At 40.6% G+C, this 21,908-nt stretch overlaps 2 protein-coding genes and 1 non-coding gene across 3 annotated transcripts in view; 1 reads left to right on the top strand and 2 right to left on the bottom strand.

Annotated features, from left to right (window-relative positions):
- Nucleotides 1–19,187, bottom strand: part of SSH2 (slingshot protein phosphatase 2) — a 300,617-nt gene extending 281,430 nt beyond the window's left edge. The window contains exon 1 of the mRNA XM_066363589.1: nucleotides 18,923–19,187. Within this exon, the coding sequence (XP_066219686.1) occupies nucleotides 18,923–18,985 (63 nt within the window). The 5' untranslated portion in view covers nucleotides 18,986–19,187. The remainder of the gene's footprint in view (nucleotides 1–18,922) is intronic.
- TRNAD-GUC (transfer RNA aspartic acid (anticodon GUC)) lies at nucleotides 3,988–4,063 on the bottom strand. Its single transcript has one exon. It is a non-coding gene; the product is annotated as a tRNA-Asp (tRNA).
- EFCAB5 (EF-hand calcium binding domain 5) overlaps nucleotides 18,947–21,908 on the top strand; it is a 130,413-nt gene continuing 127,451 nt past the window's right edge. The window contains exon 1 of the mRNA XM_066364377.1: nucleotides 18,947–18,989. The gene's annotated coding sequence lies outside the window, so the exon portion shown is untranslated. The remainder of the gene's footprint in view (nucleotides 18,990–21,908) is intronic.

The raw sequence follows: 21,908 nt of genomic DNA, 5'->3' as shown, positions 1-21,908 counted from the left end.
CTCACATAGAAGTAGCAAGGAAATATAAAAATCACTGAATTCCAAATTGCCCAAATGAGAAACTGAGGTTGTAATTCAGTAGACTTAGCAAGGTAATCTTGTACCACTTCTCTACATTACTGGTGAAAGGTTTAATGTTCTGATATACAAAACCATTAAGCCAGAATTTCACAAAAACTTCAGCTGTCACAGGTAAAGGCTATCACTTAGGATAGCTAAATAATGTCTATGTCTACCAGATTTCACACTAACAATCCACTGGCCAGAGACATAAAGAGAAGTCTATTAGGAATGGGGAATTGGTTTCTGGGAAACTTCTGCTTTCTTAATTAAAGGTACATCTAATTGCTAGCACTGCACCTTTTCCCCTTTTTAATCAAACAAAGTTGTGCTGTATTAACAATCTGGATGTCTAATGGAAGTCTAATGGAGTTAAAATCCCAGCTCTCTCCCACTTACTAAGCATAGACTTTGGACAAACTACCTTTCTAAGCTTCAGTTTCTTTATCTTACAGGATTATTGTTAGTTAGCAAGTATTTAACTCCATTAGACTTCCATTAGAAACATTTTCAAGAAATGACACATATCTCAGCTGCTAAAAGACTACTTCTTGTCAATTCTTTGGATAAATAATAAAAATGAAGGACTAAATTATTTAAAATATTACTCACTTGTGCCCACTGAGCAAATTGAGACTCATATGCTCAGTGCAAAAGTTCACTGCATCTTTACCTAAAAAGAACTTGAAAAGCTTTAACAGCACCTGTAGATGCACTTCACCACACATTACTTCATTACCATTCAAAGATAGTTGTGCCTATTTCAATCTAGAGAGTACAACTACTCATAAAGCAACACGTCAGAGAGTAATATATATGTGACACAATTCAGTAAAGACTCAAATATATCACCTATTATAAAAATGCTTTGGAAGCCAAACTTCCATAATCTTTTAAAATTAAGTACTGTATGTATAATAATACTGTGCAAGAAGCAAATTAAATCCACTTATCATTAGTAATCATTAGCAGTCACTGAACACACTATGCCACGGGTCCCCAAACTACGGCCCGCGGGCCACGTGCGGCCCCGAGGCCATTTATCTGGCCCCCCGCCGCACTTCTGGAAGGGGCACCTCTTTCATAGGTGGTCAGTGGAGGAGCATAGTTCCCATTGAAATACTGGTCAGTTTGTTGATTTAAATTTACTTGTTTGTTATTTTAAATATTGTATTTCTTTCCCATTGTGTTTTTTTTTTACTTTAAAATAAGATATGTGCAGTGTGCATAGGGATTTGTTCATAGTTTTTTTTGTAGTCCGGCCCTCCAACGGTCTGAGGGACGGTGAACTGGCCCCCTGTGTAAAAAGTTTGGGGACCCCTGCACTATGCTATAGTGCTAGACACTATGTTAAACATTCACTTAGTTATTTCATGAAAATTAACAATAATCCTGTAAAATAAAGAAACTGAAGCTTAGAAAGGTAGTTTGTCCAAAGTCTATGCTTAGTAAGTGGGACAGAGCTGGAATTTTAACTCCATAATCTGGCTCCAGAAGCCAAAGCCACTTTAACCACTATGCTATGATGCAGCCTATTTATTTTCTTGAAAACAAGTACTTAAGACATAAAATCTTTATTAAATTATCCAGGGAGGTAAATTGTCCTTTTGGGTCTGGATTTGGCAAGGAAGAAAATTATACTGGGGGCCAGTGTAGAAAAATAGTTTTTCTTTAATAGGGTTTAGCAGGATTTTTTAAAAATTGTTATTTCAATAGCACTATTGCATTGTCTGCTGATCTTAAATTCTGCTCTCAACTTCCAAAATGGTATTTTAGAAAGTCAGTAATAAACCAAGTGAAATAGGCAAAGAGTAAAGTGAGGAATGAGAACTCTAATTTTAGGGAGGGGTTAAGAAATACCAGTTTGATTAGACATTTTCTCAACTATTGACCTAAACATTTTCAAATACATTCTTGTGCATTCAAATTTTTCCAAAGAAAACTGTCCATTTAATAATTTTTTCTTTCATCATTGAATTTAGGACCATATAAAAGCTAATTCTGTACTATAAAATTTCACTTTAGCGTCCACACAACTATTGTAGATTTTTTTTCTAATCAAAGAATCACTATTATGGTTATTTCAGAATTGTGAGCCAGAAATAAAATACAGAATAAAGAAGTAAAAAATCAAATGAAAGATTTCAGTATGTCAGAAGAATGAACAAAGAATAAAACACAGAACCTCAATCATTCCATTTTCTAAATCACGTTTAGATAAAGCAACTTGTTTTAAAAAGAGTAGATTGTACTAGCAGCTTAAATGATACAGTCTTGTGCATAGTAGGGATTTAATAAATGTTTGCAAACAAACACAATCCAATATAGTAGAAAAAAATGTATACAAAAAGCAAGTGTAAGCTGTGGGCCTGTTTAAAACAGTCTTCCTCTACGTGCCTCAAATCACCTGTAAGGACAGAAGCAAACCAAAGACTAATTAGGTGAGCAACATCTAACTTTCAGCAGACTAGCATTCTCAACACGCTCATGCAAAAAAGAGGTCCAAATCATCCTTATGCCTTTAAGGCAGTGGTACCCATCCCCCGGGCCGCAGACCGGTACCGGTCCATGGGCCATTTGGTACTGGTCCACAGATAAAGAATAAATAACTTACATTATTTCCATTTTATTTATATTTAAGTCTGAACGATGTTTTATTTTTTAAAAATGACCAGATTCCCTCTGTTACATCCGTCTAAGACTCACTCTTGACGCTTGTCTTGGTCACGTGATACACTTATCCGTCCCACCCTAAAGGCCGGTCCTTGAAAATATTTTCTGATATTAAACCGGTTCGTTGCCCAAAAAAGGTTGGGGACCACTGCTTTAAGGATTTCATTTTGCACCACCACTATAGTCTTCTATGAGGCAATTTCAAGAACATAGAAGACTTTTCAATCACTTGTTTGCTTACTAAAAATCTCTTAATTTTTTTAATCTTATTGATTAAAATCCTACAAAATGGTGTTATGGAAAAATTTCTTAAGAATATTTTCTTTCTACTAAAAGCCCTATGTTTAATCCTCAAGATTCCATATGCTGCAAGAACATTTTGCAGGTAAGCGGAGAAATTCCTGGATTTTTCAGCCACACCTTGCCTAACCAGGCTTCCTTTACAGTCTACAGTTTCTTTGAAGTTGAATTGAAAACCACAAAATCAACATAAAAATGCTCAGAGTTGAGAAAATTGCCTCTTATATAAGACAGATCTAGAAGATGAATAAAAATATTGTACTTACAGAGAGTTTACTCTGACCAGTTGGCTCAGTGGTAGAGCGTCAGCCTGGCATGTGGAAATCCCGGGTTTGATTCCTAGTGAGGGCACACAGGAGAAGCGACCATCTGCTTCTCCACATCTCTCTCTCTCTCTCTCTCTCTTCTCCTCCCGCAGCCACGGCTTGAATAGTTCAAGCAAGTTGGCCTGGGGCACTGAAGATGGCTCCCCGGCCTCACCTCAGACACTAAAACAGGAGCCCCCAAACTATGGCCTGCAGGCCACATGAGGCCCCCATGAGGCCTTTTATCCACCCCGCGCACTTCCAGAAGGGGCACCTCTTTCGTTGGTGGTCAGTGAAAGGAGCATAGTTCCCATTGAAATACTGGTCAGTTTGTTGATTTAAATTTACTTGTTTTTTTGTTTTGTTTTGTTGTTTTGTATTTTTCTGAAGTTGGAAACAGGGAGGCAGACTCCTGCATGCGCCCAACCGGGATCCACCTGGCATGCCCACCAGGGGGCGATGCTCTGTCCATCTGGGGCGTTGCTCTGTTGCAACCAGAGCCATTCTAGTGCCTGAGGCAGAGGCCATAGAGCCATCCTCAGCGCCCGGGCCAACTTTGCTCCAATGGAACCTTGGCTGCAGGAGGGGAAGAGAGAGACAGAGAAGGAGAGGGGGAGGGGTGGAGAAGCAGATGGGCGCCTTTCCTGTGTGCCCTGGCCAGGAATCGAACCCGGGACTCCTGCATGACAGGCCAACGCTCTACCACTGAGCCAACCAGCCAGGGCCTAAATTTACTTGTTCTTTATTTTAAATATTGTATTTGTTCCCGTTTTGTTTTTTTTACTTTAAAATAAGATATGTGCAGTGTGCATAGGGATTTGTTCATAGTTTTTTTTTTTATAGTCCGGCCCTCCAATGGTCTGAGGGACAGTGAACTGGCCCCCTGTGTAAAAAGTTTGGGGACCCCTGTGCTAAAATAACTCGGTTGCTGAGCAACAGAGCAACACCCTAGACAGACAAAGCATCACCCACTACAGGGCTTGCTGGATGGATCCTGGTTGGGGCACATGCAGGACTCTGTGTCTCTCTGCCTCCTTGCCTCTCACTTAACTTAAAAAAAAAAAAAAAAAAAAAAAGTTTAGTGTAATTTTTTTCAGTACTCTCTCTAGGAAGAAATAAGTTGTCTTATTTTATGATGGCGTTCACTAGTAAAAACTGTAATCAAAATGCAACCAAAGTCTGAACCAAAAACCTCTTGTTATATGCAGGTTCATTTAGTTGCTTTGGAAATGCATCTTCTCAAAGTTGCATTCAATTTCAACTGCCAACTGTTTGGTATAGCTAGATTATACAAATCATTCTTCTCACCTATTGTTCCCTTGCACAAAGATATAGTATTTGGACCCATGAATACATTCAGTGTCTTCATTCTCTGTATTTAAAAAGTATCTGTCAATTTCTGTTCTATTTTGCCACATGATTTATAGCTTTGATCACTAAAAATGCCAACATATGCAGTCTGATTTGACTATACAAACTAAGATCACTTGCAATGATCTGTCGTACCATACAGCAAAACATCCAATAGATTAATATGCTGCTAAGCATGGTCTAGTAAATTGATAAATTCTCAAGGAATGGAGATTTTTAAAGATACAGTTGCATTAATCATTCTGTATGTTACTCTAGAGTCATTACAAAACCATAAATAACATACTTTGCCACAGAGGTTAACAACTAGAGCAGAAATTCCCTAATTAAAAAAAAAACAACTGAAGTTATTGAGTAAAAAAAATTAAAGAAAAAAAAGAGAAACCCTTGAAATAGGCTCTTCATTTGAATTATATTGTCATAAAGTAAGTATCTTCCCCACCAAATTTGTATTAAAATGAAAAATTGCTTAAGAACTAAACAGCAACCCTAAATCACCATCATTATAAAAATGACTAATACGTCATGAGTGCATGCTTACTTAGTGCCAGGCATGGTGCTAAAGCATTCTCTCACTTAATGCTTACTTCTATAAAAGAAGTACTATTTATTACCTCTATTTCACAGATAGGCAAACTGAAGTATAGAGGAATTGAGTTGTCTGAGTCTAGTAAATTGTAAAGCTAGGATTCAGATTTCATGCAGATTCCAAACCATCACTATGCTATATGCTCCATATTGCTATAGGTATTTTTAAAAGCCTAAGAAGAAAGAAATGAAAATACTGTTAGCACTTCCCCACCCTCATGTGGACTATATTAGAATCACTGGCAGACACTATTTTTATTCTAAACCACAACAGCTTCCTCAAACGTCAAAGAATCAATAAGCTTCCTTAATAGATTAAGATAATATTTTATGAGAAGCTAATGTGTGGTTTAATTCTTGCCTGAGACATGCTAAATATTGTAATTGTGAAGAAAAGGCTCTCCCAAATTGTTACTTCTGATGTAACAAGGAGAGAATCAGTGCTCCAAAGAGCAAGTTGCACAGAGATGTCATCCCTTAAACTTTTATAAACATAATTTTGTACATTCCCTTGTCTGAATCAGTAAAACAAATGGGGTTTATTCCCTTTTTTATTTATTAATTTGAGAGAGAGAGAGAGAGAGAGAGAGATGGATGGATGAATTTGTTGTTCCATTTATTTATGCATTCACTGATTGATTCTTGTATGTGCCCCGACAGAGGATTCAACCCAAAACCTTGGTGTATCACAGGGGTCAGGAACCTATGGCTCGCAAGCCAGATGTGGCTCTTTTGATGGCTGCATCTGGCTCGCAGACAAATCTTTAATAAAAATAATAATAACGTTAAAAATATGCCTGACCAGGCGGTGGCGCAGTGGAAAGAGTGTCGGACTGGGATGCAGAGGACCCAGGTTCAAGACCCTGAGGTCGCCAGCTTGAGCACGGGCTCATCTGGTTTGAGCAAAAGCCCACCAGCTTGAACCCAAGGTTGCTGGCTCCAACAAGGGGCTACTCTGTCTGCTGAGGGCCCGCGGTCAAGGCACATATGAGAAAGCAATCAATGAACAACTAAGGTGTTGGAACGTGCAATAAAAAACTGATTGATGCTTTTCATCTCTCTCCATTCCTGTCTGTCTGTCTCTGTCTATCCCTCTCTCTGACTCACTCTCTGTCTCTGTAAAAAAAATATATATATATATATTGAATATATATAAAACATTCTCATGTATTACAATCCATTCATTTCCTACCACTCATGTTCATGGTTGCGGGTGGCTGGAGCCAATCACAGCTGTCCTCCGGGACAACAAGATTTTTATTGGATAATGCATAATGTACATGGGTCATTGTGAGGTCAGGAAGTAAACTTCCCTCCTTTAATCAAGTAGTCAGCTAGCTAATTGCAGAAACCCTTTTGATGAAGAAAATGGCTAAAAGAAAAAAAGATGAGGAGTATCGTACTTTTCAGCAGAATGGACAGAGGAATTCACCTTTGTGGAGAGAGCAGGTTCTGCAGTGTGTCTAATATGCAATGATAAAATTGCATCAATGAAACAGTCAAATATAAAGCAGTACTTCGACACATGCCATACTACATTTGCAAGAAATATCCAGCGGGGAATAGCAGGAAGAAAGCATATCAAGAGCTACTGTGCAAGAGTGCAAGCTAGTCAGCAGCAATTCCGTGTTTGGACCCAACAAAGTGTCTGGAATTCGGCTAGTTTTTCTGGTGCTTTAGCAATTGTGAGAAAAGAAAAGCCATTCACAGATGGGAAGTATGCCAAAACATTCATGCTTGATGTTGCCAATGAACTTTTTGACGACTTTTCAGATAAAGACAAGATAATCAAACGAATAAAAGACATGCCTCTGTCGGCAAGAACTGTTCACGATCGTACCATCATGATGGTAAATCAAATTGAGGCAACACAAGTGAAGGACATAAATGCAGCACCATTCTTTTCTCTTGCTTTGGATGAGTCAACAGACGTAAGCCATTTATCCCAATTCAGCGTGATTGCAAGGTATGCTGTTGGTTACACACTACATGAGGAAAGTCTTGCTGTTTTGCCTATAAACAAGACAACAAGAGGGAAGGATTTATTCAAGTCTTTCACTGAGTTCTCTAAAGAAAAAAATCTACCGATGGATAAACTTATTTCGGTGTGTACTGATGGTGCTCCGTGCATGGTGGGGAAAAAACAGAGGATTCGTAGCGCTTCTTTGTGAACCTGAAAAGAGACCCATCCTAAGTTTTCACTGTATCCTACATCAGGAGGCGCTTTGTGCTCAGATGTGTGGCGAGCAGCTTGGTGAGGTGATGTCACTGGTCATTCGGGTGATCAACTTTATTGTTGCCCGAGCTTTAAATGATCGCCAGTTTAAAACACTGCTGGATGAAGTTGGGAATAATTATCCTGGTCTGCTTCTGCACAGCAATGTGCGTTGGTTGTCAAGAGGGAAGGTGCTCAGCCGTTTCGCGCTTGTCTGAGCGAAATCCAGACTTTTCTTGAAATGAAAAACGTCGAGCATCCTGAGTTAGCTAACACTGAGTGGCTCCTGAAGGTCTACTATCTCGTGGACATGACTGAACAACTGAACCAACTCACTGTGAAAATGCAAGGCATTAGAAATAATCTTATCCCTTCAACAAGCAGTGTTTGCATTTGAAAACAAGCTGGAACTCTTCATCACAACACTGAAACAGGTCGTTTACTACACTTTGAAAAACTGATGCATGCACAGCAAGTGACCCTGCTCAACATCTTGATCTCCAGCAGCTAGCTGGCTTCACATCTAATCTCCTGCAGTCATTCAAAGCGCGCTTTGGAGAATTTTGTGAGCGCACTCATCATCACCCATCCACACGAGTGTGCAGTGGACAGCGCGACCTGAGTTACATCCCCGGTGTCTCCGTCAAAGATTTTGAGCTACAAGCTGCTGACCTGAAGGCCTCTGACATGTGGGTGAATAAGTTCAAGTCACTGAATGAAGATTTGGAAAGACTTCCACGACAGCAAGCAGAGTTGGTGAGCAAACACAAGTGGGGAGAAATGAAAAAACTTCAACCCATGGACCAGCTGATTGTCAAAACTTGGAACGCGCTTCCCATCACATACCACACACTGCAGCATGTGAGTATTGCTGTACTGACAATGTTTGGCTCTACGTATGCATGTGAGCAGTCTTTCTCACATCTAAAGAACGTTAAGACCAACCTACGATCACGTTTAACAGATGGAAGTCTCAACACCTGCATGAAGCTTAACCTCACCATGTATCAACCCGACTACAAAGCCATCAGTAAAACCATGCAGAACCTGAAGTCGCATTTAATAGTAAGAAGTACATTATTGGTTAGTAACAACATAACAACGTTATTAAAAAGAATTCAGAGACTTATTGTACTTTAAAAGTGTTGGTCTTACATAAAATGCACACAGTTACTTGTATTTAGTGTTAAACATATTTTATGGCTCTCATGGAATTACATTTTTTTTTTCCTGAAGCTGGAAACGGGGAGAGACAGTCAGACAGACTACCACATGTGCCCGACCGGGATCCACCCGGCACGCCCACCAGGGGCGAAGCTCTGCCCACCAGGGGGCGATGCTCTGCCCCTCCGGGGCGTCGCTCTGCCGCGACCAGAGCCACTCTAGCGCCTGGGGCAGAGGCCAAGGAGCCATCCCCAGTGCCCGGGCCATCTTTGCTCCAATGGAGCCTTGGCTGCGGGAGGGGAAGAGAGAGACAGAGAGGAAGGAGGGGGGGGAGTGGAGAAGCAAATGGGCGCTTCTCCTATGTGCCCTGGCTGGGAATCGAACCCGGGTCCCCCGCACGCCAGGCCGACGCTCTACTGCTGAGCCAATCGGCCAGGGCCGGAATTACATTTTAAAATATGTGGCGTTCATGGCTCTCTCAGCCAAAAATGTTCCCAACCCCTGGTGTATCAGGACAATGCTCTAACCAACTGAGCTACTCAGCCAGGGGTTTTGCTTTGTTTTTGTTGTTTGTTTATTTGTTTTTTAAAATAGGAGAAAGTATGGATGTGGGAAAGGTGAGGGGCAAGGTAATACCTCCAGATACACACTTTCCGAAGACAGAAGCTCCAGTATCTAGCTACCATACCTCAGAATAGTGGTTTCCAACCGCCAGACCACTGCCTTAGACCACACTAGCTTACAATAATCACACTGTAGATAACACTGGCTTCTGATTGTAAATGAAAATAAAAAGGATCAATATTTAGAAGTAAACAACATTTCTTTCACTTTCTTGGCTTCAAAAATCTTTTGCTCCTCCATCTTTTCCGATCAGTCTGTTCCACATTCCCTATTATTCCTTATTGCACTCACCATACCAGGTTCTTGACTACACATGCTTAGTTTATAGCTGCCTTTTCCCACTAGACCTGTAAATAAGGCAAGGGTACTGCCTTATATATAATCCCACAGTGCTTAAGAAGGCTCTCAACAAGCTCCTGCTGAACTGAGTTTATCAAGTACCAAGATGTAAGCAGCAAAATGACTCAAATTGTAATGATTTCAAACTAGAGCAGGGCAAACATGAAGCAAAATATTTTTAAAATGGAAGCAATCAAACAGCACCTAGACAGAGAGACTAATTCTAACACCTGGAATGTAATTTAGTCTCTGAGTGTGACAACCAAAGTTTAAATCCCAGCTCTGCCACTCCTAGCTGAGGGAGTCTAGACACTTCTCTGAAAATCAGTTTCTTCATCTGTAAAATGGGAACAATAACAGTACTCCTTCAAATGGTTGTGATATCTATTTAGAGCCAAACTCAATGTACACAGCATAGTAAACACATGAAACATGGTAGCTATTAGGACAGTTATATATATTTATAATCACAAATTTTAACAAATCCAATTAAAAGGAAAGCCAAGAGAATATATATACTGTACTGAATTAAAGGTAAAAGTTAGTGCCTAGATGTTATAATTCAGAGGGAATTATTTTTACTTCTCCGGCCTCCTTTTCTGCACTTTACATGGCATCAGCACTGTACTGCTTGTGGTTCCCAGCATACATCGTGTCTAACGCTGTACCTTAAGTTCACGCTTAAGAATGCTTCCCTCCTTCCTGCTACTCACTCCTAACCCTCTGTTTGCAAACTAGCTGCCACTCCATCTTTAAGGCTCAACTCAAAAGTCCTTGTTGGCCTACTTTCTCTTCCTCAAGGCTTATATAATTTGTGATTACTACAGTGTATTTTAATTACTTATTTAATACCAATCTTTCCACTGTTACCCTAAATTTCCTCAAGTCAGAGACTAACTGGCTGTTTGATCCCCAATCCTGGCATGAATGAGTAAATAAATAGGTATCTTCAGAATCAAGTATAACACAGGATACAACAAGGTACTAAATTATTATTTTTTAATTGAATTACATAGCTCTATAAAACCTAGGCTGGAACACGATATACTACTTCTCCCCATTTATTTCTAAGCATATCCTCTCCCACTCGGTAAGTGAACTATTTCCTGTCTCTCAGGAAATCTAGGAACCATGGAACCTTTCACTACATTTCAGAGCCAAGATCACCTCACCAGACATTCTCTTGACAAACAGGAAAATAAGGGGCACTGTGAACAGCAGCTGTGCTGCTCAGCTGGGCAAGAAAATGCAGGGCAGTTTAGTTGTTAAAATACCTGAAAAGGACTCAGTGCTGAGAACCAGAGAAAGAGAATGGATGAGATTACCTGCACAAAATAGCATTCTTTTAATATGCTGATTAACAAGATTCCTTAGGTCTCTCCCATTTGCACAAGCCTCTACCAAATTTCAAATTAGGTAAAGAGTCTTATCAATAATCATATTGTTTTGTTTTGTCTTTTAAAAAAAATTTAGTTTCCCTACCACATATCACTAGGTTTTTTTGAATGAATAAACAAATAAATGAAAAACATGAATATGTGAATACCTACAATAGGTCAGGTACTATGTAGCCAAAATGACGGCACGCAATTAATGGTAAAACAGTAAAGCCCCAAGCTGCTGGAACCAGGAATGAGATTTACTGGTGTTGCATAGTAAGGCAGTATGGGCTCTGCACAGTGCCTTTTCCAGGCTGGGCGTAATCTAGAATCTGCTCCCTTTCACCTAAAGCCAGATAGAAAGGATGAGAGACCTGAAGATACCCTTTGATTACCAAAGGCCTGCTTTTCCCCTGGACTTCCCAGATACTTAGGTCAATTTTTAAAATCTAAGCTAGTTTAAGTTTATCTTCTGCCCATGCAATTTAATGAAAACTAAGTAATACCTGCTAAATTAACTAAACTCCTGTGGGAACAGCAATGAAACTTCAAAGGAACACACTCTAGTTTATACCCCAATGTAGTATTTTCCAGAGGTGGAATTATACATTAGAAAAAAAGAGTATTTCATAAAATGAACTGGGACAAGTTGTTAACTATTTGGAACAAAGTTAATTTAATATTTGCCTCATATCATGTAGTAAAACTAATTTCAGGTGATTAAAGTTAAATATAAAAATAAACTATAAGACAACTTCAGAAAATAAGGGTGAATATTTTTCTACTCTTGATGGAAAATTGAACTAAGTAGTAAAAATTGACAGAGAATTAAACTAACTAGTAAAACTATGTGAAAAATAAACACAAAAATAACTTTGCAGTCATTAAAAATTTTAAGTATCTGTACATCAAAATAAAATAAAAACAAACAAAAATGGAAAATGAAAAACTGAGGCAAAATATGCAATATAACTATCCTTGGAGAACACTGGGCTAATCACATCAATGATTTACAAAACAGGGAATATAAAAACACATATAATAAATATTTAGAAAAATGTTTAACTTCTGAAAAAAGAAAATGTGAACAAAACAGCAATAAAATATTAATGGTTAAGAGAGAGAATTCTGGGGTCAGATACCAGACCTATAATCTTGGGCAATTCATTGTACTTCTCTGAGCCTCAATTTTCTTTGTAAAATAGAGATAGTAATAATACCTATATCATAGAAGTGATATAAAATTATATATATAATGCATGTAAGGTACTCAGCATAGTGTCTGGAACACAGTAAGTGTTCAATAAACAATAGCTCTTATGATAAAGAAAAGGAATGATGACAAAGATACTCAGGGCTGATGAAGGAAGGTACAGTGAAGCAGAGATTTTTATACATAGCTTGTAAACAAAGATTGATTCAACTTTTCTAGAGGACAATTTAGCAATAAATATTAAAAGTCTTAAAGGTGGTCATATTCTTTGGGCTTCTGAAAACAGAACAATGCTTAAAAACAATGGAAGAACTCAAAATGGAAAAGGTTGCTAAATATCACTATATCAATCCATCCATGGATCCATGTTTTCAATATTTTTGACCCTGGCGATACAAAAATATGCACAAACAGTCCCAGTTGCTGGCTTAAATGGTTAGTTGGGGAGATAAACCAACAACCAAGTACAGTAAAGAGGAAAGAGTCATGATGTCGTCCCAATATGCCAAGGTTGAAGGTTCGATACCCAGTCAGGACACATACAAGAAACCACCAATGAATACATAACAAAAAACAAATTGAGGCCTGACCTGTGGTGGCGCAGTGGGATAAAGCGTCGACCTGGAACACTGAGGTCGCCGGTTTGAAACCTTGGGCTTGCCTGGTCAAGGCACATATGGGAGTTGATGCTTCCTGCTCCTCCCCCTTCTCTCTCTCTCTGTCTCTCTCTCTCACTCCTCTCTCTCTAAAAAATCAATCAATCAATCAATAAATAAAAACCAAATTGATGTTTCTATCTTTTTCTTCCTTCCTTTCTCTCTAAAATCAATAAATAAAAAAATTTTAAGAAAAATATTTAAAAGCATCACTTTTAAGTATTTATAATTCATATAAATCGAATTAATATTTGCTATGATTTTATTTTCTCTGCTTAGGGACAGAGTTGTGGTCATATACCTGGCCAGTTGGCTCAGCGGTAGAGCGTCGGCCTGGCGTGCGGGGGACCCGGGTTCGATTCCCAGCCAGGTCACATAGGAGAAGCACCCATTTGCTTCTCCACGCCCCCCCCTCCTTCCTCTCTGTCTCTCTCTTCCCCTCCTGCAGCCAAGGCTCCATTGGAGCAAAGATGGCCCGGGCGCTGGGGATGGCTCCTTGGCCTCTGCCCCAGGCGCTAGAATGGCTCTGGTCGTGGCAGAGCATCGCCCCCTGGTGGGCAGAGCGTTGCCCCTGGTGGGCGTGCCGGGTGGATCCCAGTCGGGCGCATGTGGGAGTCTGTCTGACTGTCTCTCCCCGTTTCCAGCTTCAGAAAAATACAAAAAAAATAAAAAATAAAAAATAAAAAAATATATATATATATATAATTCAGTAATATTTTATTTATCCAGCATCATTAGGAAATAAATTAATTAAAATGTGCATCTTAGGCCCTAGTCAGTTGGCTCAGCGATAGAGCGTTGGACCGGCATGTAAAGTCCCGAGTTCAATTCCTGGTCAGTGCACACAGGAGAAGCACCCATCTGCTTCTCCACTCTTCCCCCTATCCTTCCTCTCTATCTCTCTCTTCCCCTCCTGCAGCCAAGGTTCCAGTGGAGCAAAGTTGGCTCAGGCACTGAGGACAGCTCCATGGCCTTGGCCTCAGGCGCTAGAATGGCTCCAGTAGCAACAGAGCAACGCCTCAGATGGGCAGAGCATCGCCCCCTACTAGGCATGCTGCGTGGATCCGGGCAGGGCACATGTGGGAGTCTGTCTGACTGCGTACCTGCTTCTAACTTTGGAAAAATACCAAAAAAAAAAAAATGTGCATCTTAAACATCAAAACTTTGGTGAAACTTGGATGAACATCTATCTAAAAATATACTTTGCTTGATCCTGACTGCTTAAATCAAGACAAAACAAGATTAAGCTTTCTTATGATGATTCAGGGTCATCATTATGACCATATAATAGTAGCTCTGAGGGAGTACCGAACCTTAGGTGGGTATTTGTCCTTACATTAAATAGTCTGTAACTGCTATTATTTTTTCCTCAGGCCAGCTATTTATAGGTTTTCTTCCTCCCTTCCTTGCTGTAAAACCATCAGCTATCATTTCCCAGAACTATAAGGAGCCTGCTTTTAGAAGCACCTGCCACTTTGCATTCCTATTTTGCTGTTGGTAATAATCTTCTAAGAGTAAGGAAACTAAATATCCAAGTTTATGAAAATTCTGTGTGAATGAAGTGATAATAGGCTTTGAATAAAAGTATTACCTAAAAATGATTTGCACAGACTTGGATGATTCTAGGTTACAATATAAATAAATGTTACAATATAAATGAACTCCAAAGAGAGTGTGAATTCTTGACTGTATCTCAAGTCTTGGTTCCTTTCCTATACTGTCAAGTTCTCAGAATCAGAAACTCGTATGCTGTTCCTCTTATCACACCATCGAAAGAGATGTGACCAGAAGCCAAGGAACTTAGTTCTAGTTCAGGTTCTTACACCAACTAGTTTTACAACCACCAGCAAATATTTTAACCTTGGTAACCAGTCTTGCATGACTTATGAGGTTGCTCTATAAAGCTCTAGATCATGATCACAAAAACATTCTGAGGCCCTGGCGAGTTGGCTCAGTGGTAGAGCATTGGCCCAGCGTGTGAAAGTCCCAGGTTTGATTCCCGGTCAGGGCACACAGGAGAAGCACTCATCTGCTTCTCTACCCTTCCTGCTCTCCTTTCTCTCTTTCTCTTTCTCTCTCTTTCCCTCCCACAGCCAAGGCTCCACTGGAACAAAGTTGGCCGGGCGCTGAGGATGGCTCCATGCCTCCACTTCAGGCACTAGAATGGCTCCAGTTGAAATAGAGCAACGCCCCAGATGGGTAGAGCATAGCCCCTTAGTGGGCATGCTGGGTAGATCCTGGTCGGGCACATTTGGGAGTCAGTTTCTCTGCCTCCCTGCTTCTCACTTCAGAAAAATACAACAAAAATACACCACAAAACATTCTGAGAAATATAAAGCACTACAGAAAACTAAGGTGTTTTGTGTCTATATGACCCTAGATCAATATAGGTATCCAATCTGAAAATTCATACCAGAAGGAGTAGAGAGTGAGAGATAATTCTTAAATTGTGAATTAAGTAGGAAACATCTATTATCTAGGAATAACAATATATTCCTAGAGCTGGTATCTATGACTCCTCATTCCCTTTACCCAATCAGTCCCCAGGTCCTTTGTGTCTTCTCCACAATCCCACATATCTGCCCCTTTCCTTCCATCATCATTTCACATTCCCAGTTCAGGCCTTTACTGTCTCAGACCTGGGCTACTATAACAGCCTCTAACTGGCTCCACTCATGGCCTTTCTCTCTCAAATCCCTGTGTCCCACAGTTGCTACATTAATTCTCATAAAACACCACTGTGATCAGCTCTGCTCAAAATCCTCTGAGGACCTTGCATTACCTTCTCTATCAAGTTCACACTCCTAAGCTCAACAGTCCCTGTTCAGCCCTAGATGCCTCCCTCCTCACCTTTATCTCTTACTACTTTTTCCAAACAAAACCTTTCCTCGACTGGTCTATTTAAGACCTCAGATATGACTTGTACTTTTCTGTCTCTAAGTCTTGATGAATACAGCTTCTCTCCACCTACAATACTCTCTACTTCCCAGCTTCCATCTCAACATATAGAAATTCAACCCATCCTTCAATGCCTAGTTCAAGAGCCACCGACTTTGTAGTTTTTGATTACCACAAAGCAAACTGTTGATAGATTCTAGAGTTAGACACATTTGGGTATGAATTACAGCTTCAACAACTTAGTGTCTCTGGGCACATTCCTTAATAGCACTTTGCCTCAGTTTCTTCCACTTGTACAATGGGGATAATAGCAATTTCCCTTGGGTATATTGGGAGGAATAAATAAGTCAATCAATGTAAAGCATTTAACATGATGTCTGGCATAAAAAAGACCCAAGAGATTCAGAGATTATTACTTTGCCATTAGTGAATTTATCTTAACCTGAATTCAGACAATACTTATGGCCATTACAAATTTACTGTTCATGTATATATATTATCACTCCTCTCACTCTCCTTTACCCTCTCCTTGTGTTTTTTCTTCCTCCCATTCCCTCCACCTCCCTCCCAAGATTACATAATCTTGATAGAGTATATTATATCTATTATACATCTTAGTATCTAGAATAGTCATTCACACCAAGTAGATGATCAATAGATTTGTTTAATCCTTAAAGAAAGAATAGTGAAAAACTGACGATATTAAAATGTCATAATTCTTATGGTAAAAAGTATAATAAAATGCTTAAATAATTAATTAAAAATCTAAATTTCCAGCCTCATGAAATTACATTTCTTCTTTCATGGTTCTCTAGATTCTTTTTGCTCATTCTTTTAAAACAAACAATTCAATCTATTCATGCAGCAAAAAATGCAACAACAAATATATGCAAGTCAGACAGCATCCTGGAACACAAGGGCCAGGAAACAACTCAGCTGAATGCAGCTCTGGATGAAGCGAAACAGGAAGACAATTTAGAGGGAAAGGTAACAGGTTCATCAGTCATGTTAATATGTTGATTGTTTCATACACACACCCTAGTCCCAGGATTCCTTTGCTTCTGGGCCACAAATAAACAACTGAAATAACCAGGCTAGTATATAGCAAGTAGATGTAGAAATATAAGTCATATAGCTCAACAACTGAGCTTACCACATGATTAATTTAATTACTTATGTCAAAAGTGATATTAACATACCTCAAGACTCTAACCAAGTTTGGCAAATTACGTCATATAAAGTAGATATGTTCTTACTGTGTACTAATCATTCACCTGAAGAAAATTATTATAACTTGATGTACATATATTATTATAACATCAAAGTTTTCAACAATGTCCAGGAAAAATTATGTCAGTATATGACTCGACAGTTGCTTTTCAAACAAAATCAATCCTGGTAAGCATTGTCCTCAAAGAGCTTACTAGTGGAGTGAATTAAAATAATCTTATGGAGTATTAATGACTTTCCAAAAACTAGTATAAAGTACCACATAAAAGAATAAAGTATTGTACATTGAATTTCTATCCCTATGATACTTGTCTTCAGAGGACCTTAAAATGTTTCCTAGCTTTGAAGGGCAATTATTCTCAAATCATTGAATCTTAAGAGTTGGAAAATACCTTAGAAGTCCCCCATTACAGGAATACTATCACCTCCTAGGCAAAAGGCCTCCAGCCTTTGCTTGAATACTTTCAGCAATGGGCACTCACTATTTTGCAAGGCAGTCCACTCCATTGTTACAGAATTCTTCCTTACAATCATTGAAAATCTGCCTCCCTAAACTTCTACCCAAGGATCCTAGTTCTGCTCTCAGGAACACACAAGATAAATTAACCTCTGAAATCTAATCACTTCTAGAATTAGGATATATTTGTCAATTTGGTCACACAAACTGCAAAGAAAGCTCAGAAAAAAAGAGAAAGGAACCACCACTATACGCAACACAATTTTGAAATTCGGGAAACTATGTTGAAATTACAAGCCAGTTAACATATATATATATTAAGATTAACCTGATTTTTTACAGTGGAAGGTGGCACCAGTGTTTACTGAATACCTTTTTGCAACTTGAAACCACTAAATCCACCAATGCAGTTTTTAAAATTACAATTCTGGAGGAAGTTCAAGATGATTTTTCCAATTGTCCATCTTTTCATTCGGTCTATTTCCCTCTAACACATCTGGATTTTTTTTTTTTTAAGATCCCATTTCGCCTCGCTGGTGCAATCTTTTATTTTGAAAAATAACTATTTTCACAAATAAAACCTATACGAATAGTATACAGGAGTAGGGGGTGGGGTGAGGAAAGAAGGCAAAGGGCCCAGCAGGAAAAGGCTGGTTACTGGGTATTTTCCTGCTGGAAGCATGCTTCACTGGCACAGGCATCTGACCTAACGAGGCATACAAACACAACCCAAGAACAAGAATGATCATGAGCAATGAGTGTAAGCCATAAATGTCTATAAGATGCAAATGAATTGGCATTGGTCATCATGCAGCACCAGATGCTTTGGGATATCGTGGAGGAAAGGTAAACGGTCCAAGAAGCAGAAGCCACCGCCACTTTGGGGGAGGGGAGCAGAGGAGAAACCAAGGAGTAACTACTGATCAGCAGCAGTCCATTGAAGCCCGAACAGTACGGAGCACAAGAGAGACAGCAAGTGACTGGGGGAAGGCACCCAGAGAGAAAGCCTGAAGTGTGTGCAGTGTGCAAATACTGAACGGGTCCATGAAATGGGTGTGGGTAAGGGGACGTGTGTGGGTGTAAGGGGCAACGCAGCAGTACCATGGTCCTCTCCCTGCAGCAAAGCAACAGAGGGAAAAAGAAGGGGGAGGGTGAAAAGCCAGAATGACTCATTCCCCAAAGGAAGTGCTCAAGCCATAGGAAAGCATGCCACCGGGGGTTCGGGTGAGGGCTGTGAGAGCTGGGTGCCTAGAATGATGGGGGCAAAAATCAACGTCCCGTAGTTCCTGCAGCTCGTCGTTAAGATGGGGAGGGGAGAATTCGCGGCAGCCAAGTGCCAAGGCCTGGGAAGCGGCGCGGCGCGTGCGCAGTGGCGCTCGGCGGGACCCGCTGAGGCAAAGCGGAGCCGCAGTGACAGAAGCGAGCTGAGCGGCGGCCGGGAGGGACTCACCGAGGCGCAGGGGCTGGAGGTGGTGCTGGGAGTAGGCGATCGCTGAACCGTGACCAAAGCCATCTAGGTGCTGCTGGGTTGTTCCGGGCAGGGCATTCTTGTCCTGAGTGTGGGGGACGGGAGGGGGACGGAGCCGGAATGGGGAAAGGAGTGTGGGGTGGGGGTGAGGGGGACGGGGAGGACTAGGAGGAGGCCGCGGGGACAGCCGCAGGCTCCGCACCCACCACCGGACTCTCGCAGACTGACGCACCGAACCGGCGGCTGGCGGGCGGACTGACGGGCGGTTCAGCAGCTGCGAGGCACAATGAGTGTTCCCAGTGCGCAGGCGCCACCTGTCAGCAACCGCCTCTCCCCTCGGCGCGCGCCGCTGCCTCGCGGTAACCCTTGAGTTGCCGGAAGCCGGCGGGAAGTGTGCGCCTCGGGCCGCCGCCCCCTGCCGGGTTTCCTCCTGGGCGCTGGAGTCGCGCCGTGCGCCCGCGAGGGGTGGGGTGCAGGGCTGTGGGGAGTGTGTGTGTGTGTGGGGGGGGGGGGGGGTGCCGGAGTCCCATCTCTTCATGGATAACCATTTTATGAGGTGGGGCACACAGCTTAACCAACCTTAGTGGAAAGAAGCTGAGGTGAAAATCTGATGCAAACACGTTCTCTGGTGGGAAAGGGCTCCGCGGAGATGGAAACGCTCTAAGTGTGGGTGGGACTCACTGAGCTGGAAAGCCTTCTGACGCGATCAGGACACGTGTTTATCCCCGCTTCGACCCGGCCCTCGGGCTTTTTCTCAGTTTTCCCACCCTTCGGCCTCAGAGTCCATATTAAAATGACGAGACTTTTCGAAAGATTTTTAATTTTATACCCTGGACTCTTCATGCTACCCTCATTTTTGCTCTGTTACCCCGGCCTCTGTCTAAGGACTCCTTCATTATTTCCGAGGCGCAATAAGGCTGAGTGAGCCCAGGCGGCCGAGAAAGCTGGCTCGGAGTTCGGAGGGTCCAACCTGCTCTTTTACCTCCCACTTGCTTCCTGCTGAGAAGAAATTCTCTTAAGCAGGATTTGCTTCTTGAGGTTTCTTCTCTTTGTCTCTAGATTTCATTATTTCATAGACACGTGTGAAATGAATATTAAATATTTTGAAGGAATCAATTTCTAAAAGATAAGCCGTCAGCAGAACATTAAGCCAAGAAGATAATGAAAAACTAAGATTAAAAAGGGGGGAAAGATCGCATTGTGCAAATACAATTGATTACTTACAGAGAAAGAGAATTGACAAAGCTACAAATTTCTCAGTTTGGGTGGATCTGGTAAATACCACCATGCATATCAAAGCTGTAGAAAACACATATAGGAGTTGCAGTTATTAAAGTCCACCTTCTTCTATTTGTCACTCAAACTCTCTTGGATCTCATTGCTTCTTTTAAAACTGACAGGGCTGATGAGCTCTTTCTGGTTTCTGTATGGTTAAGTGCCACTAGATAGAGCCCACTGTGCTGAGCCTTTGTTCTCTCCCTGGGGCGCTGTGGTTGAAATAATTAGCAGGGAGGTTCCATCAAGAATCAGACACTGAGGGTCCCTGTACTGTACTGTCCTGCGTAGAAATGCATTACAGAGAATTCAGCTGGTAGGCTTTTGCCCCCTGGTGGTGGTCAACACTGCCTGCGAGACAAAATTAAACATGATTAAACCATCTTGACTGAGTTTTTCCCGGAGCTACCTGGTGAACAGGAAAAGAGTAGACAAAGTTCAGAAGTAAGAACTTTGAACCAATGCTTAAAAAAACCAAACAGGAAGCTATATGCACAGCCAAGAAATATAGCTGAAAGTTGTATGAACTCAAATAAATGAAACACATATATGGTTTATAAACCAAAGTATCATTCTAGAAAAAGTATTATTCAAATCAGTAGGTCTTAGAAATGTACTTATATGTTAACTTTCTTACTGACTCAGGGATTGCAACACTAATTATCTACTTTTTTATAAAAAGATCTTATTGATTGATTTTACAGATGGGGTGGGGTGGGGACAAGAAGTATCAACTCATAGTTGCTTCAGTTTAGCTCTTCATTGCTTACTTGTCACACCTGCTCTGACCTGGCAAGCCCAGGGTTTCAAACCAGTGACCTCAGCCTTCCAGGTCCAAGCTGTATCCATTGCGCCACCACAGGCCAGACTAAGTCTCTACTTCTGTGTAGCAATATAATTTTAAATTCTTTTTGAAGATGAGAGATAATTCCTTTAATCTTACAGTGGGAAAAAGCACAACCATAGGAGTCCGAGGACTTGCCTTCTAGTCCCGCTCTAAAACCTTAAGCAAATGGCCTAAACTTTTTGAATTTCTTCAGTTCTACTATGAAGCTCTAACTAACAGGATTCTTGTGGATTCCTATGATCAAATGAATCATAAAATGCAGTATAAACTGTAAAGCCTTGAATGTCATTGAGATTATTAGTTTCTAAAGTTTGTTCCAAGTTCTGTTAGCTTTTGCTGAGAGTACCCCATGTGTAGAAAATAGCATTAAGCATAAAGGAAACAAAAAGAACTATAAAGATGATTTTTTAAAAAGATGATTCATGTCTTTTCTTAATATACTGCTGTCAAAAATTAGGTATTCATTTCAAAATAAATATCAAGCGATAAGAAAAAAAGCATTTTTATTTTTTACTAAACAAGAACATCAGAAAAGCAAATGACATGTCAAAGAAAGTTGTTCAATTATGCAAATACTAGAAAGCCCGGAGGTCATACGAAATGACCGCTGTTCTAGATATTATAAATTGTAATTAAAATGATTTGTGCAAAGGTGTCTACTAATTCAAACTGAATTACTCAGGGCAGGTGGCGAGGACGCCCCTTTGCTTACTGCCCCACAGGGTTTCCCCCTTCTACTTGCTTAATTGCTTAAAGTAGAGTGCAATGAAGGAAACCACTGGCGGTACATTTCTTAAGAGCCACCGCTAGCTCAATAAATAAAGGTGATTTAAATAATAAAATGTT

This window comes from Saccopteryx leptura, chromosome 2 (assembly GCF_036850995.1).
Source record: "Saccopteryx leptura isolate mSacLep1 chromosome 2, mSacLep1_pri_phased_curated, whole genome shotgun sequence".
Taxonomy (NCBI): domain Eukaryota; kingdom Metazoa; phylum Chordata; class Mammalia; order Chiroptera; family Emballonuridae; genus Saccopteryx; species Saccopteryx leptura.
This window is presented reverse-complemented; position numbering and strand designations above follow the sequence as displayed.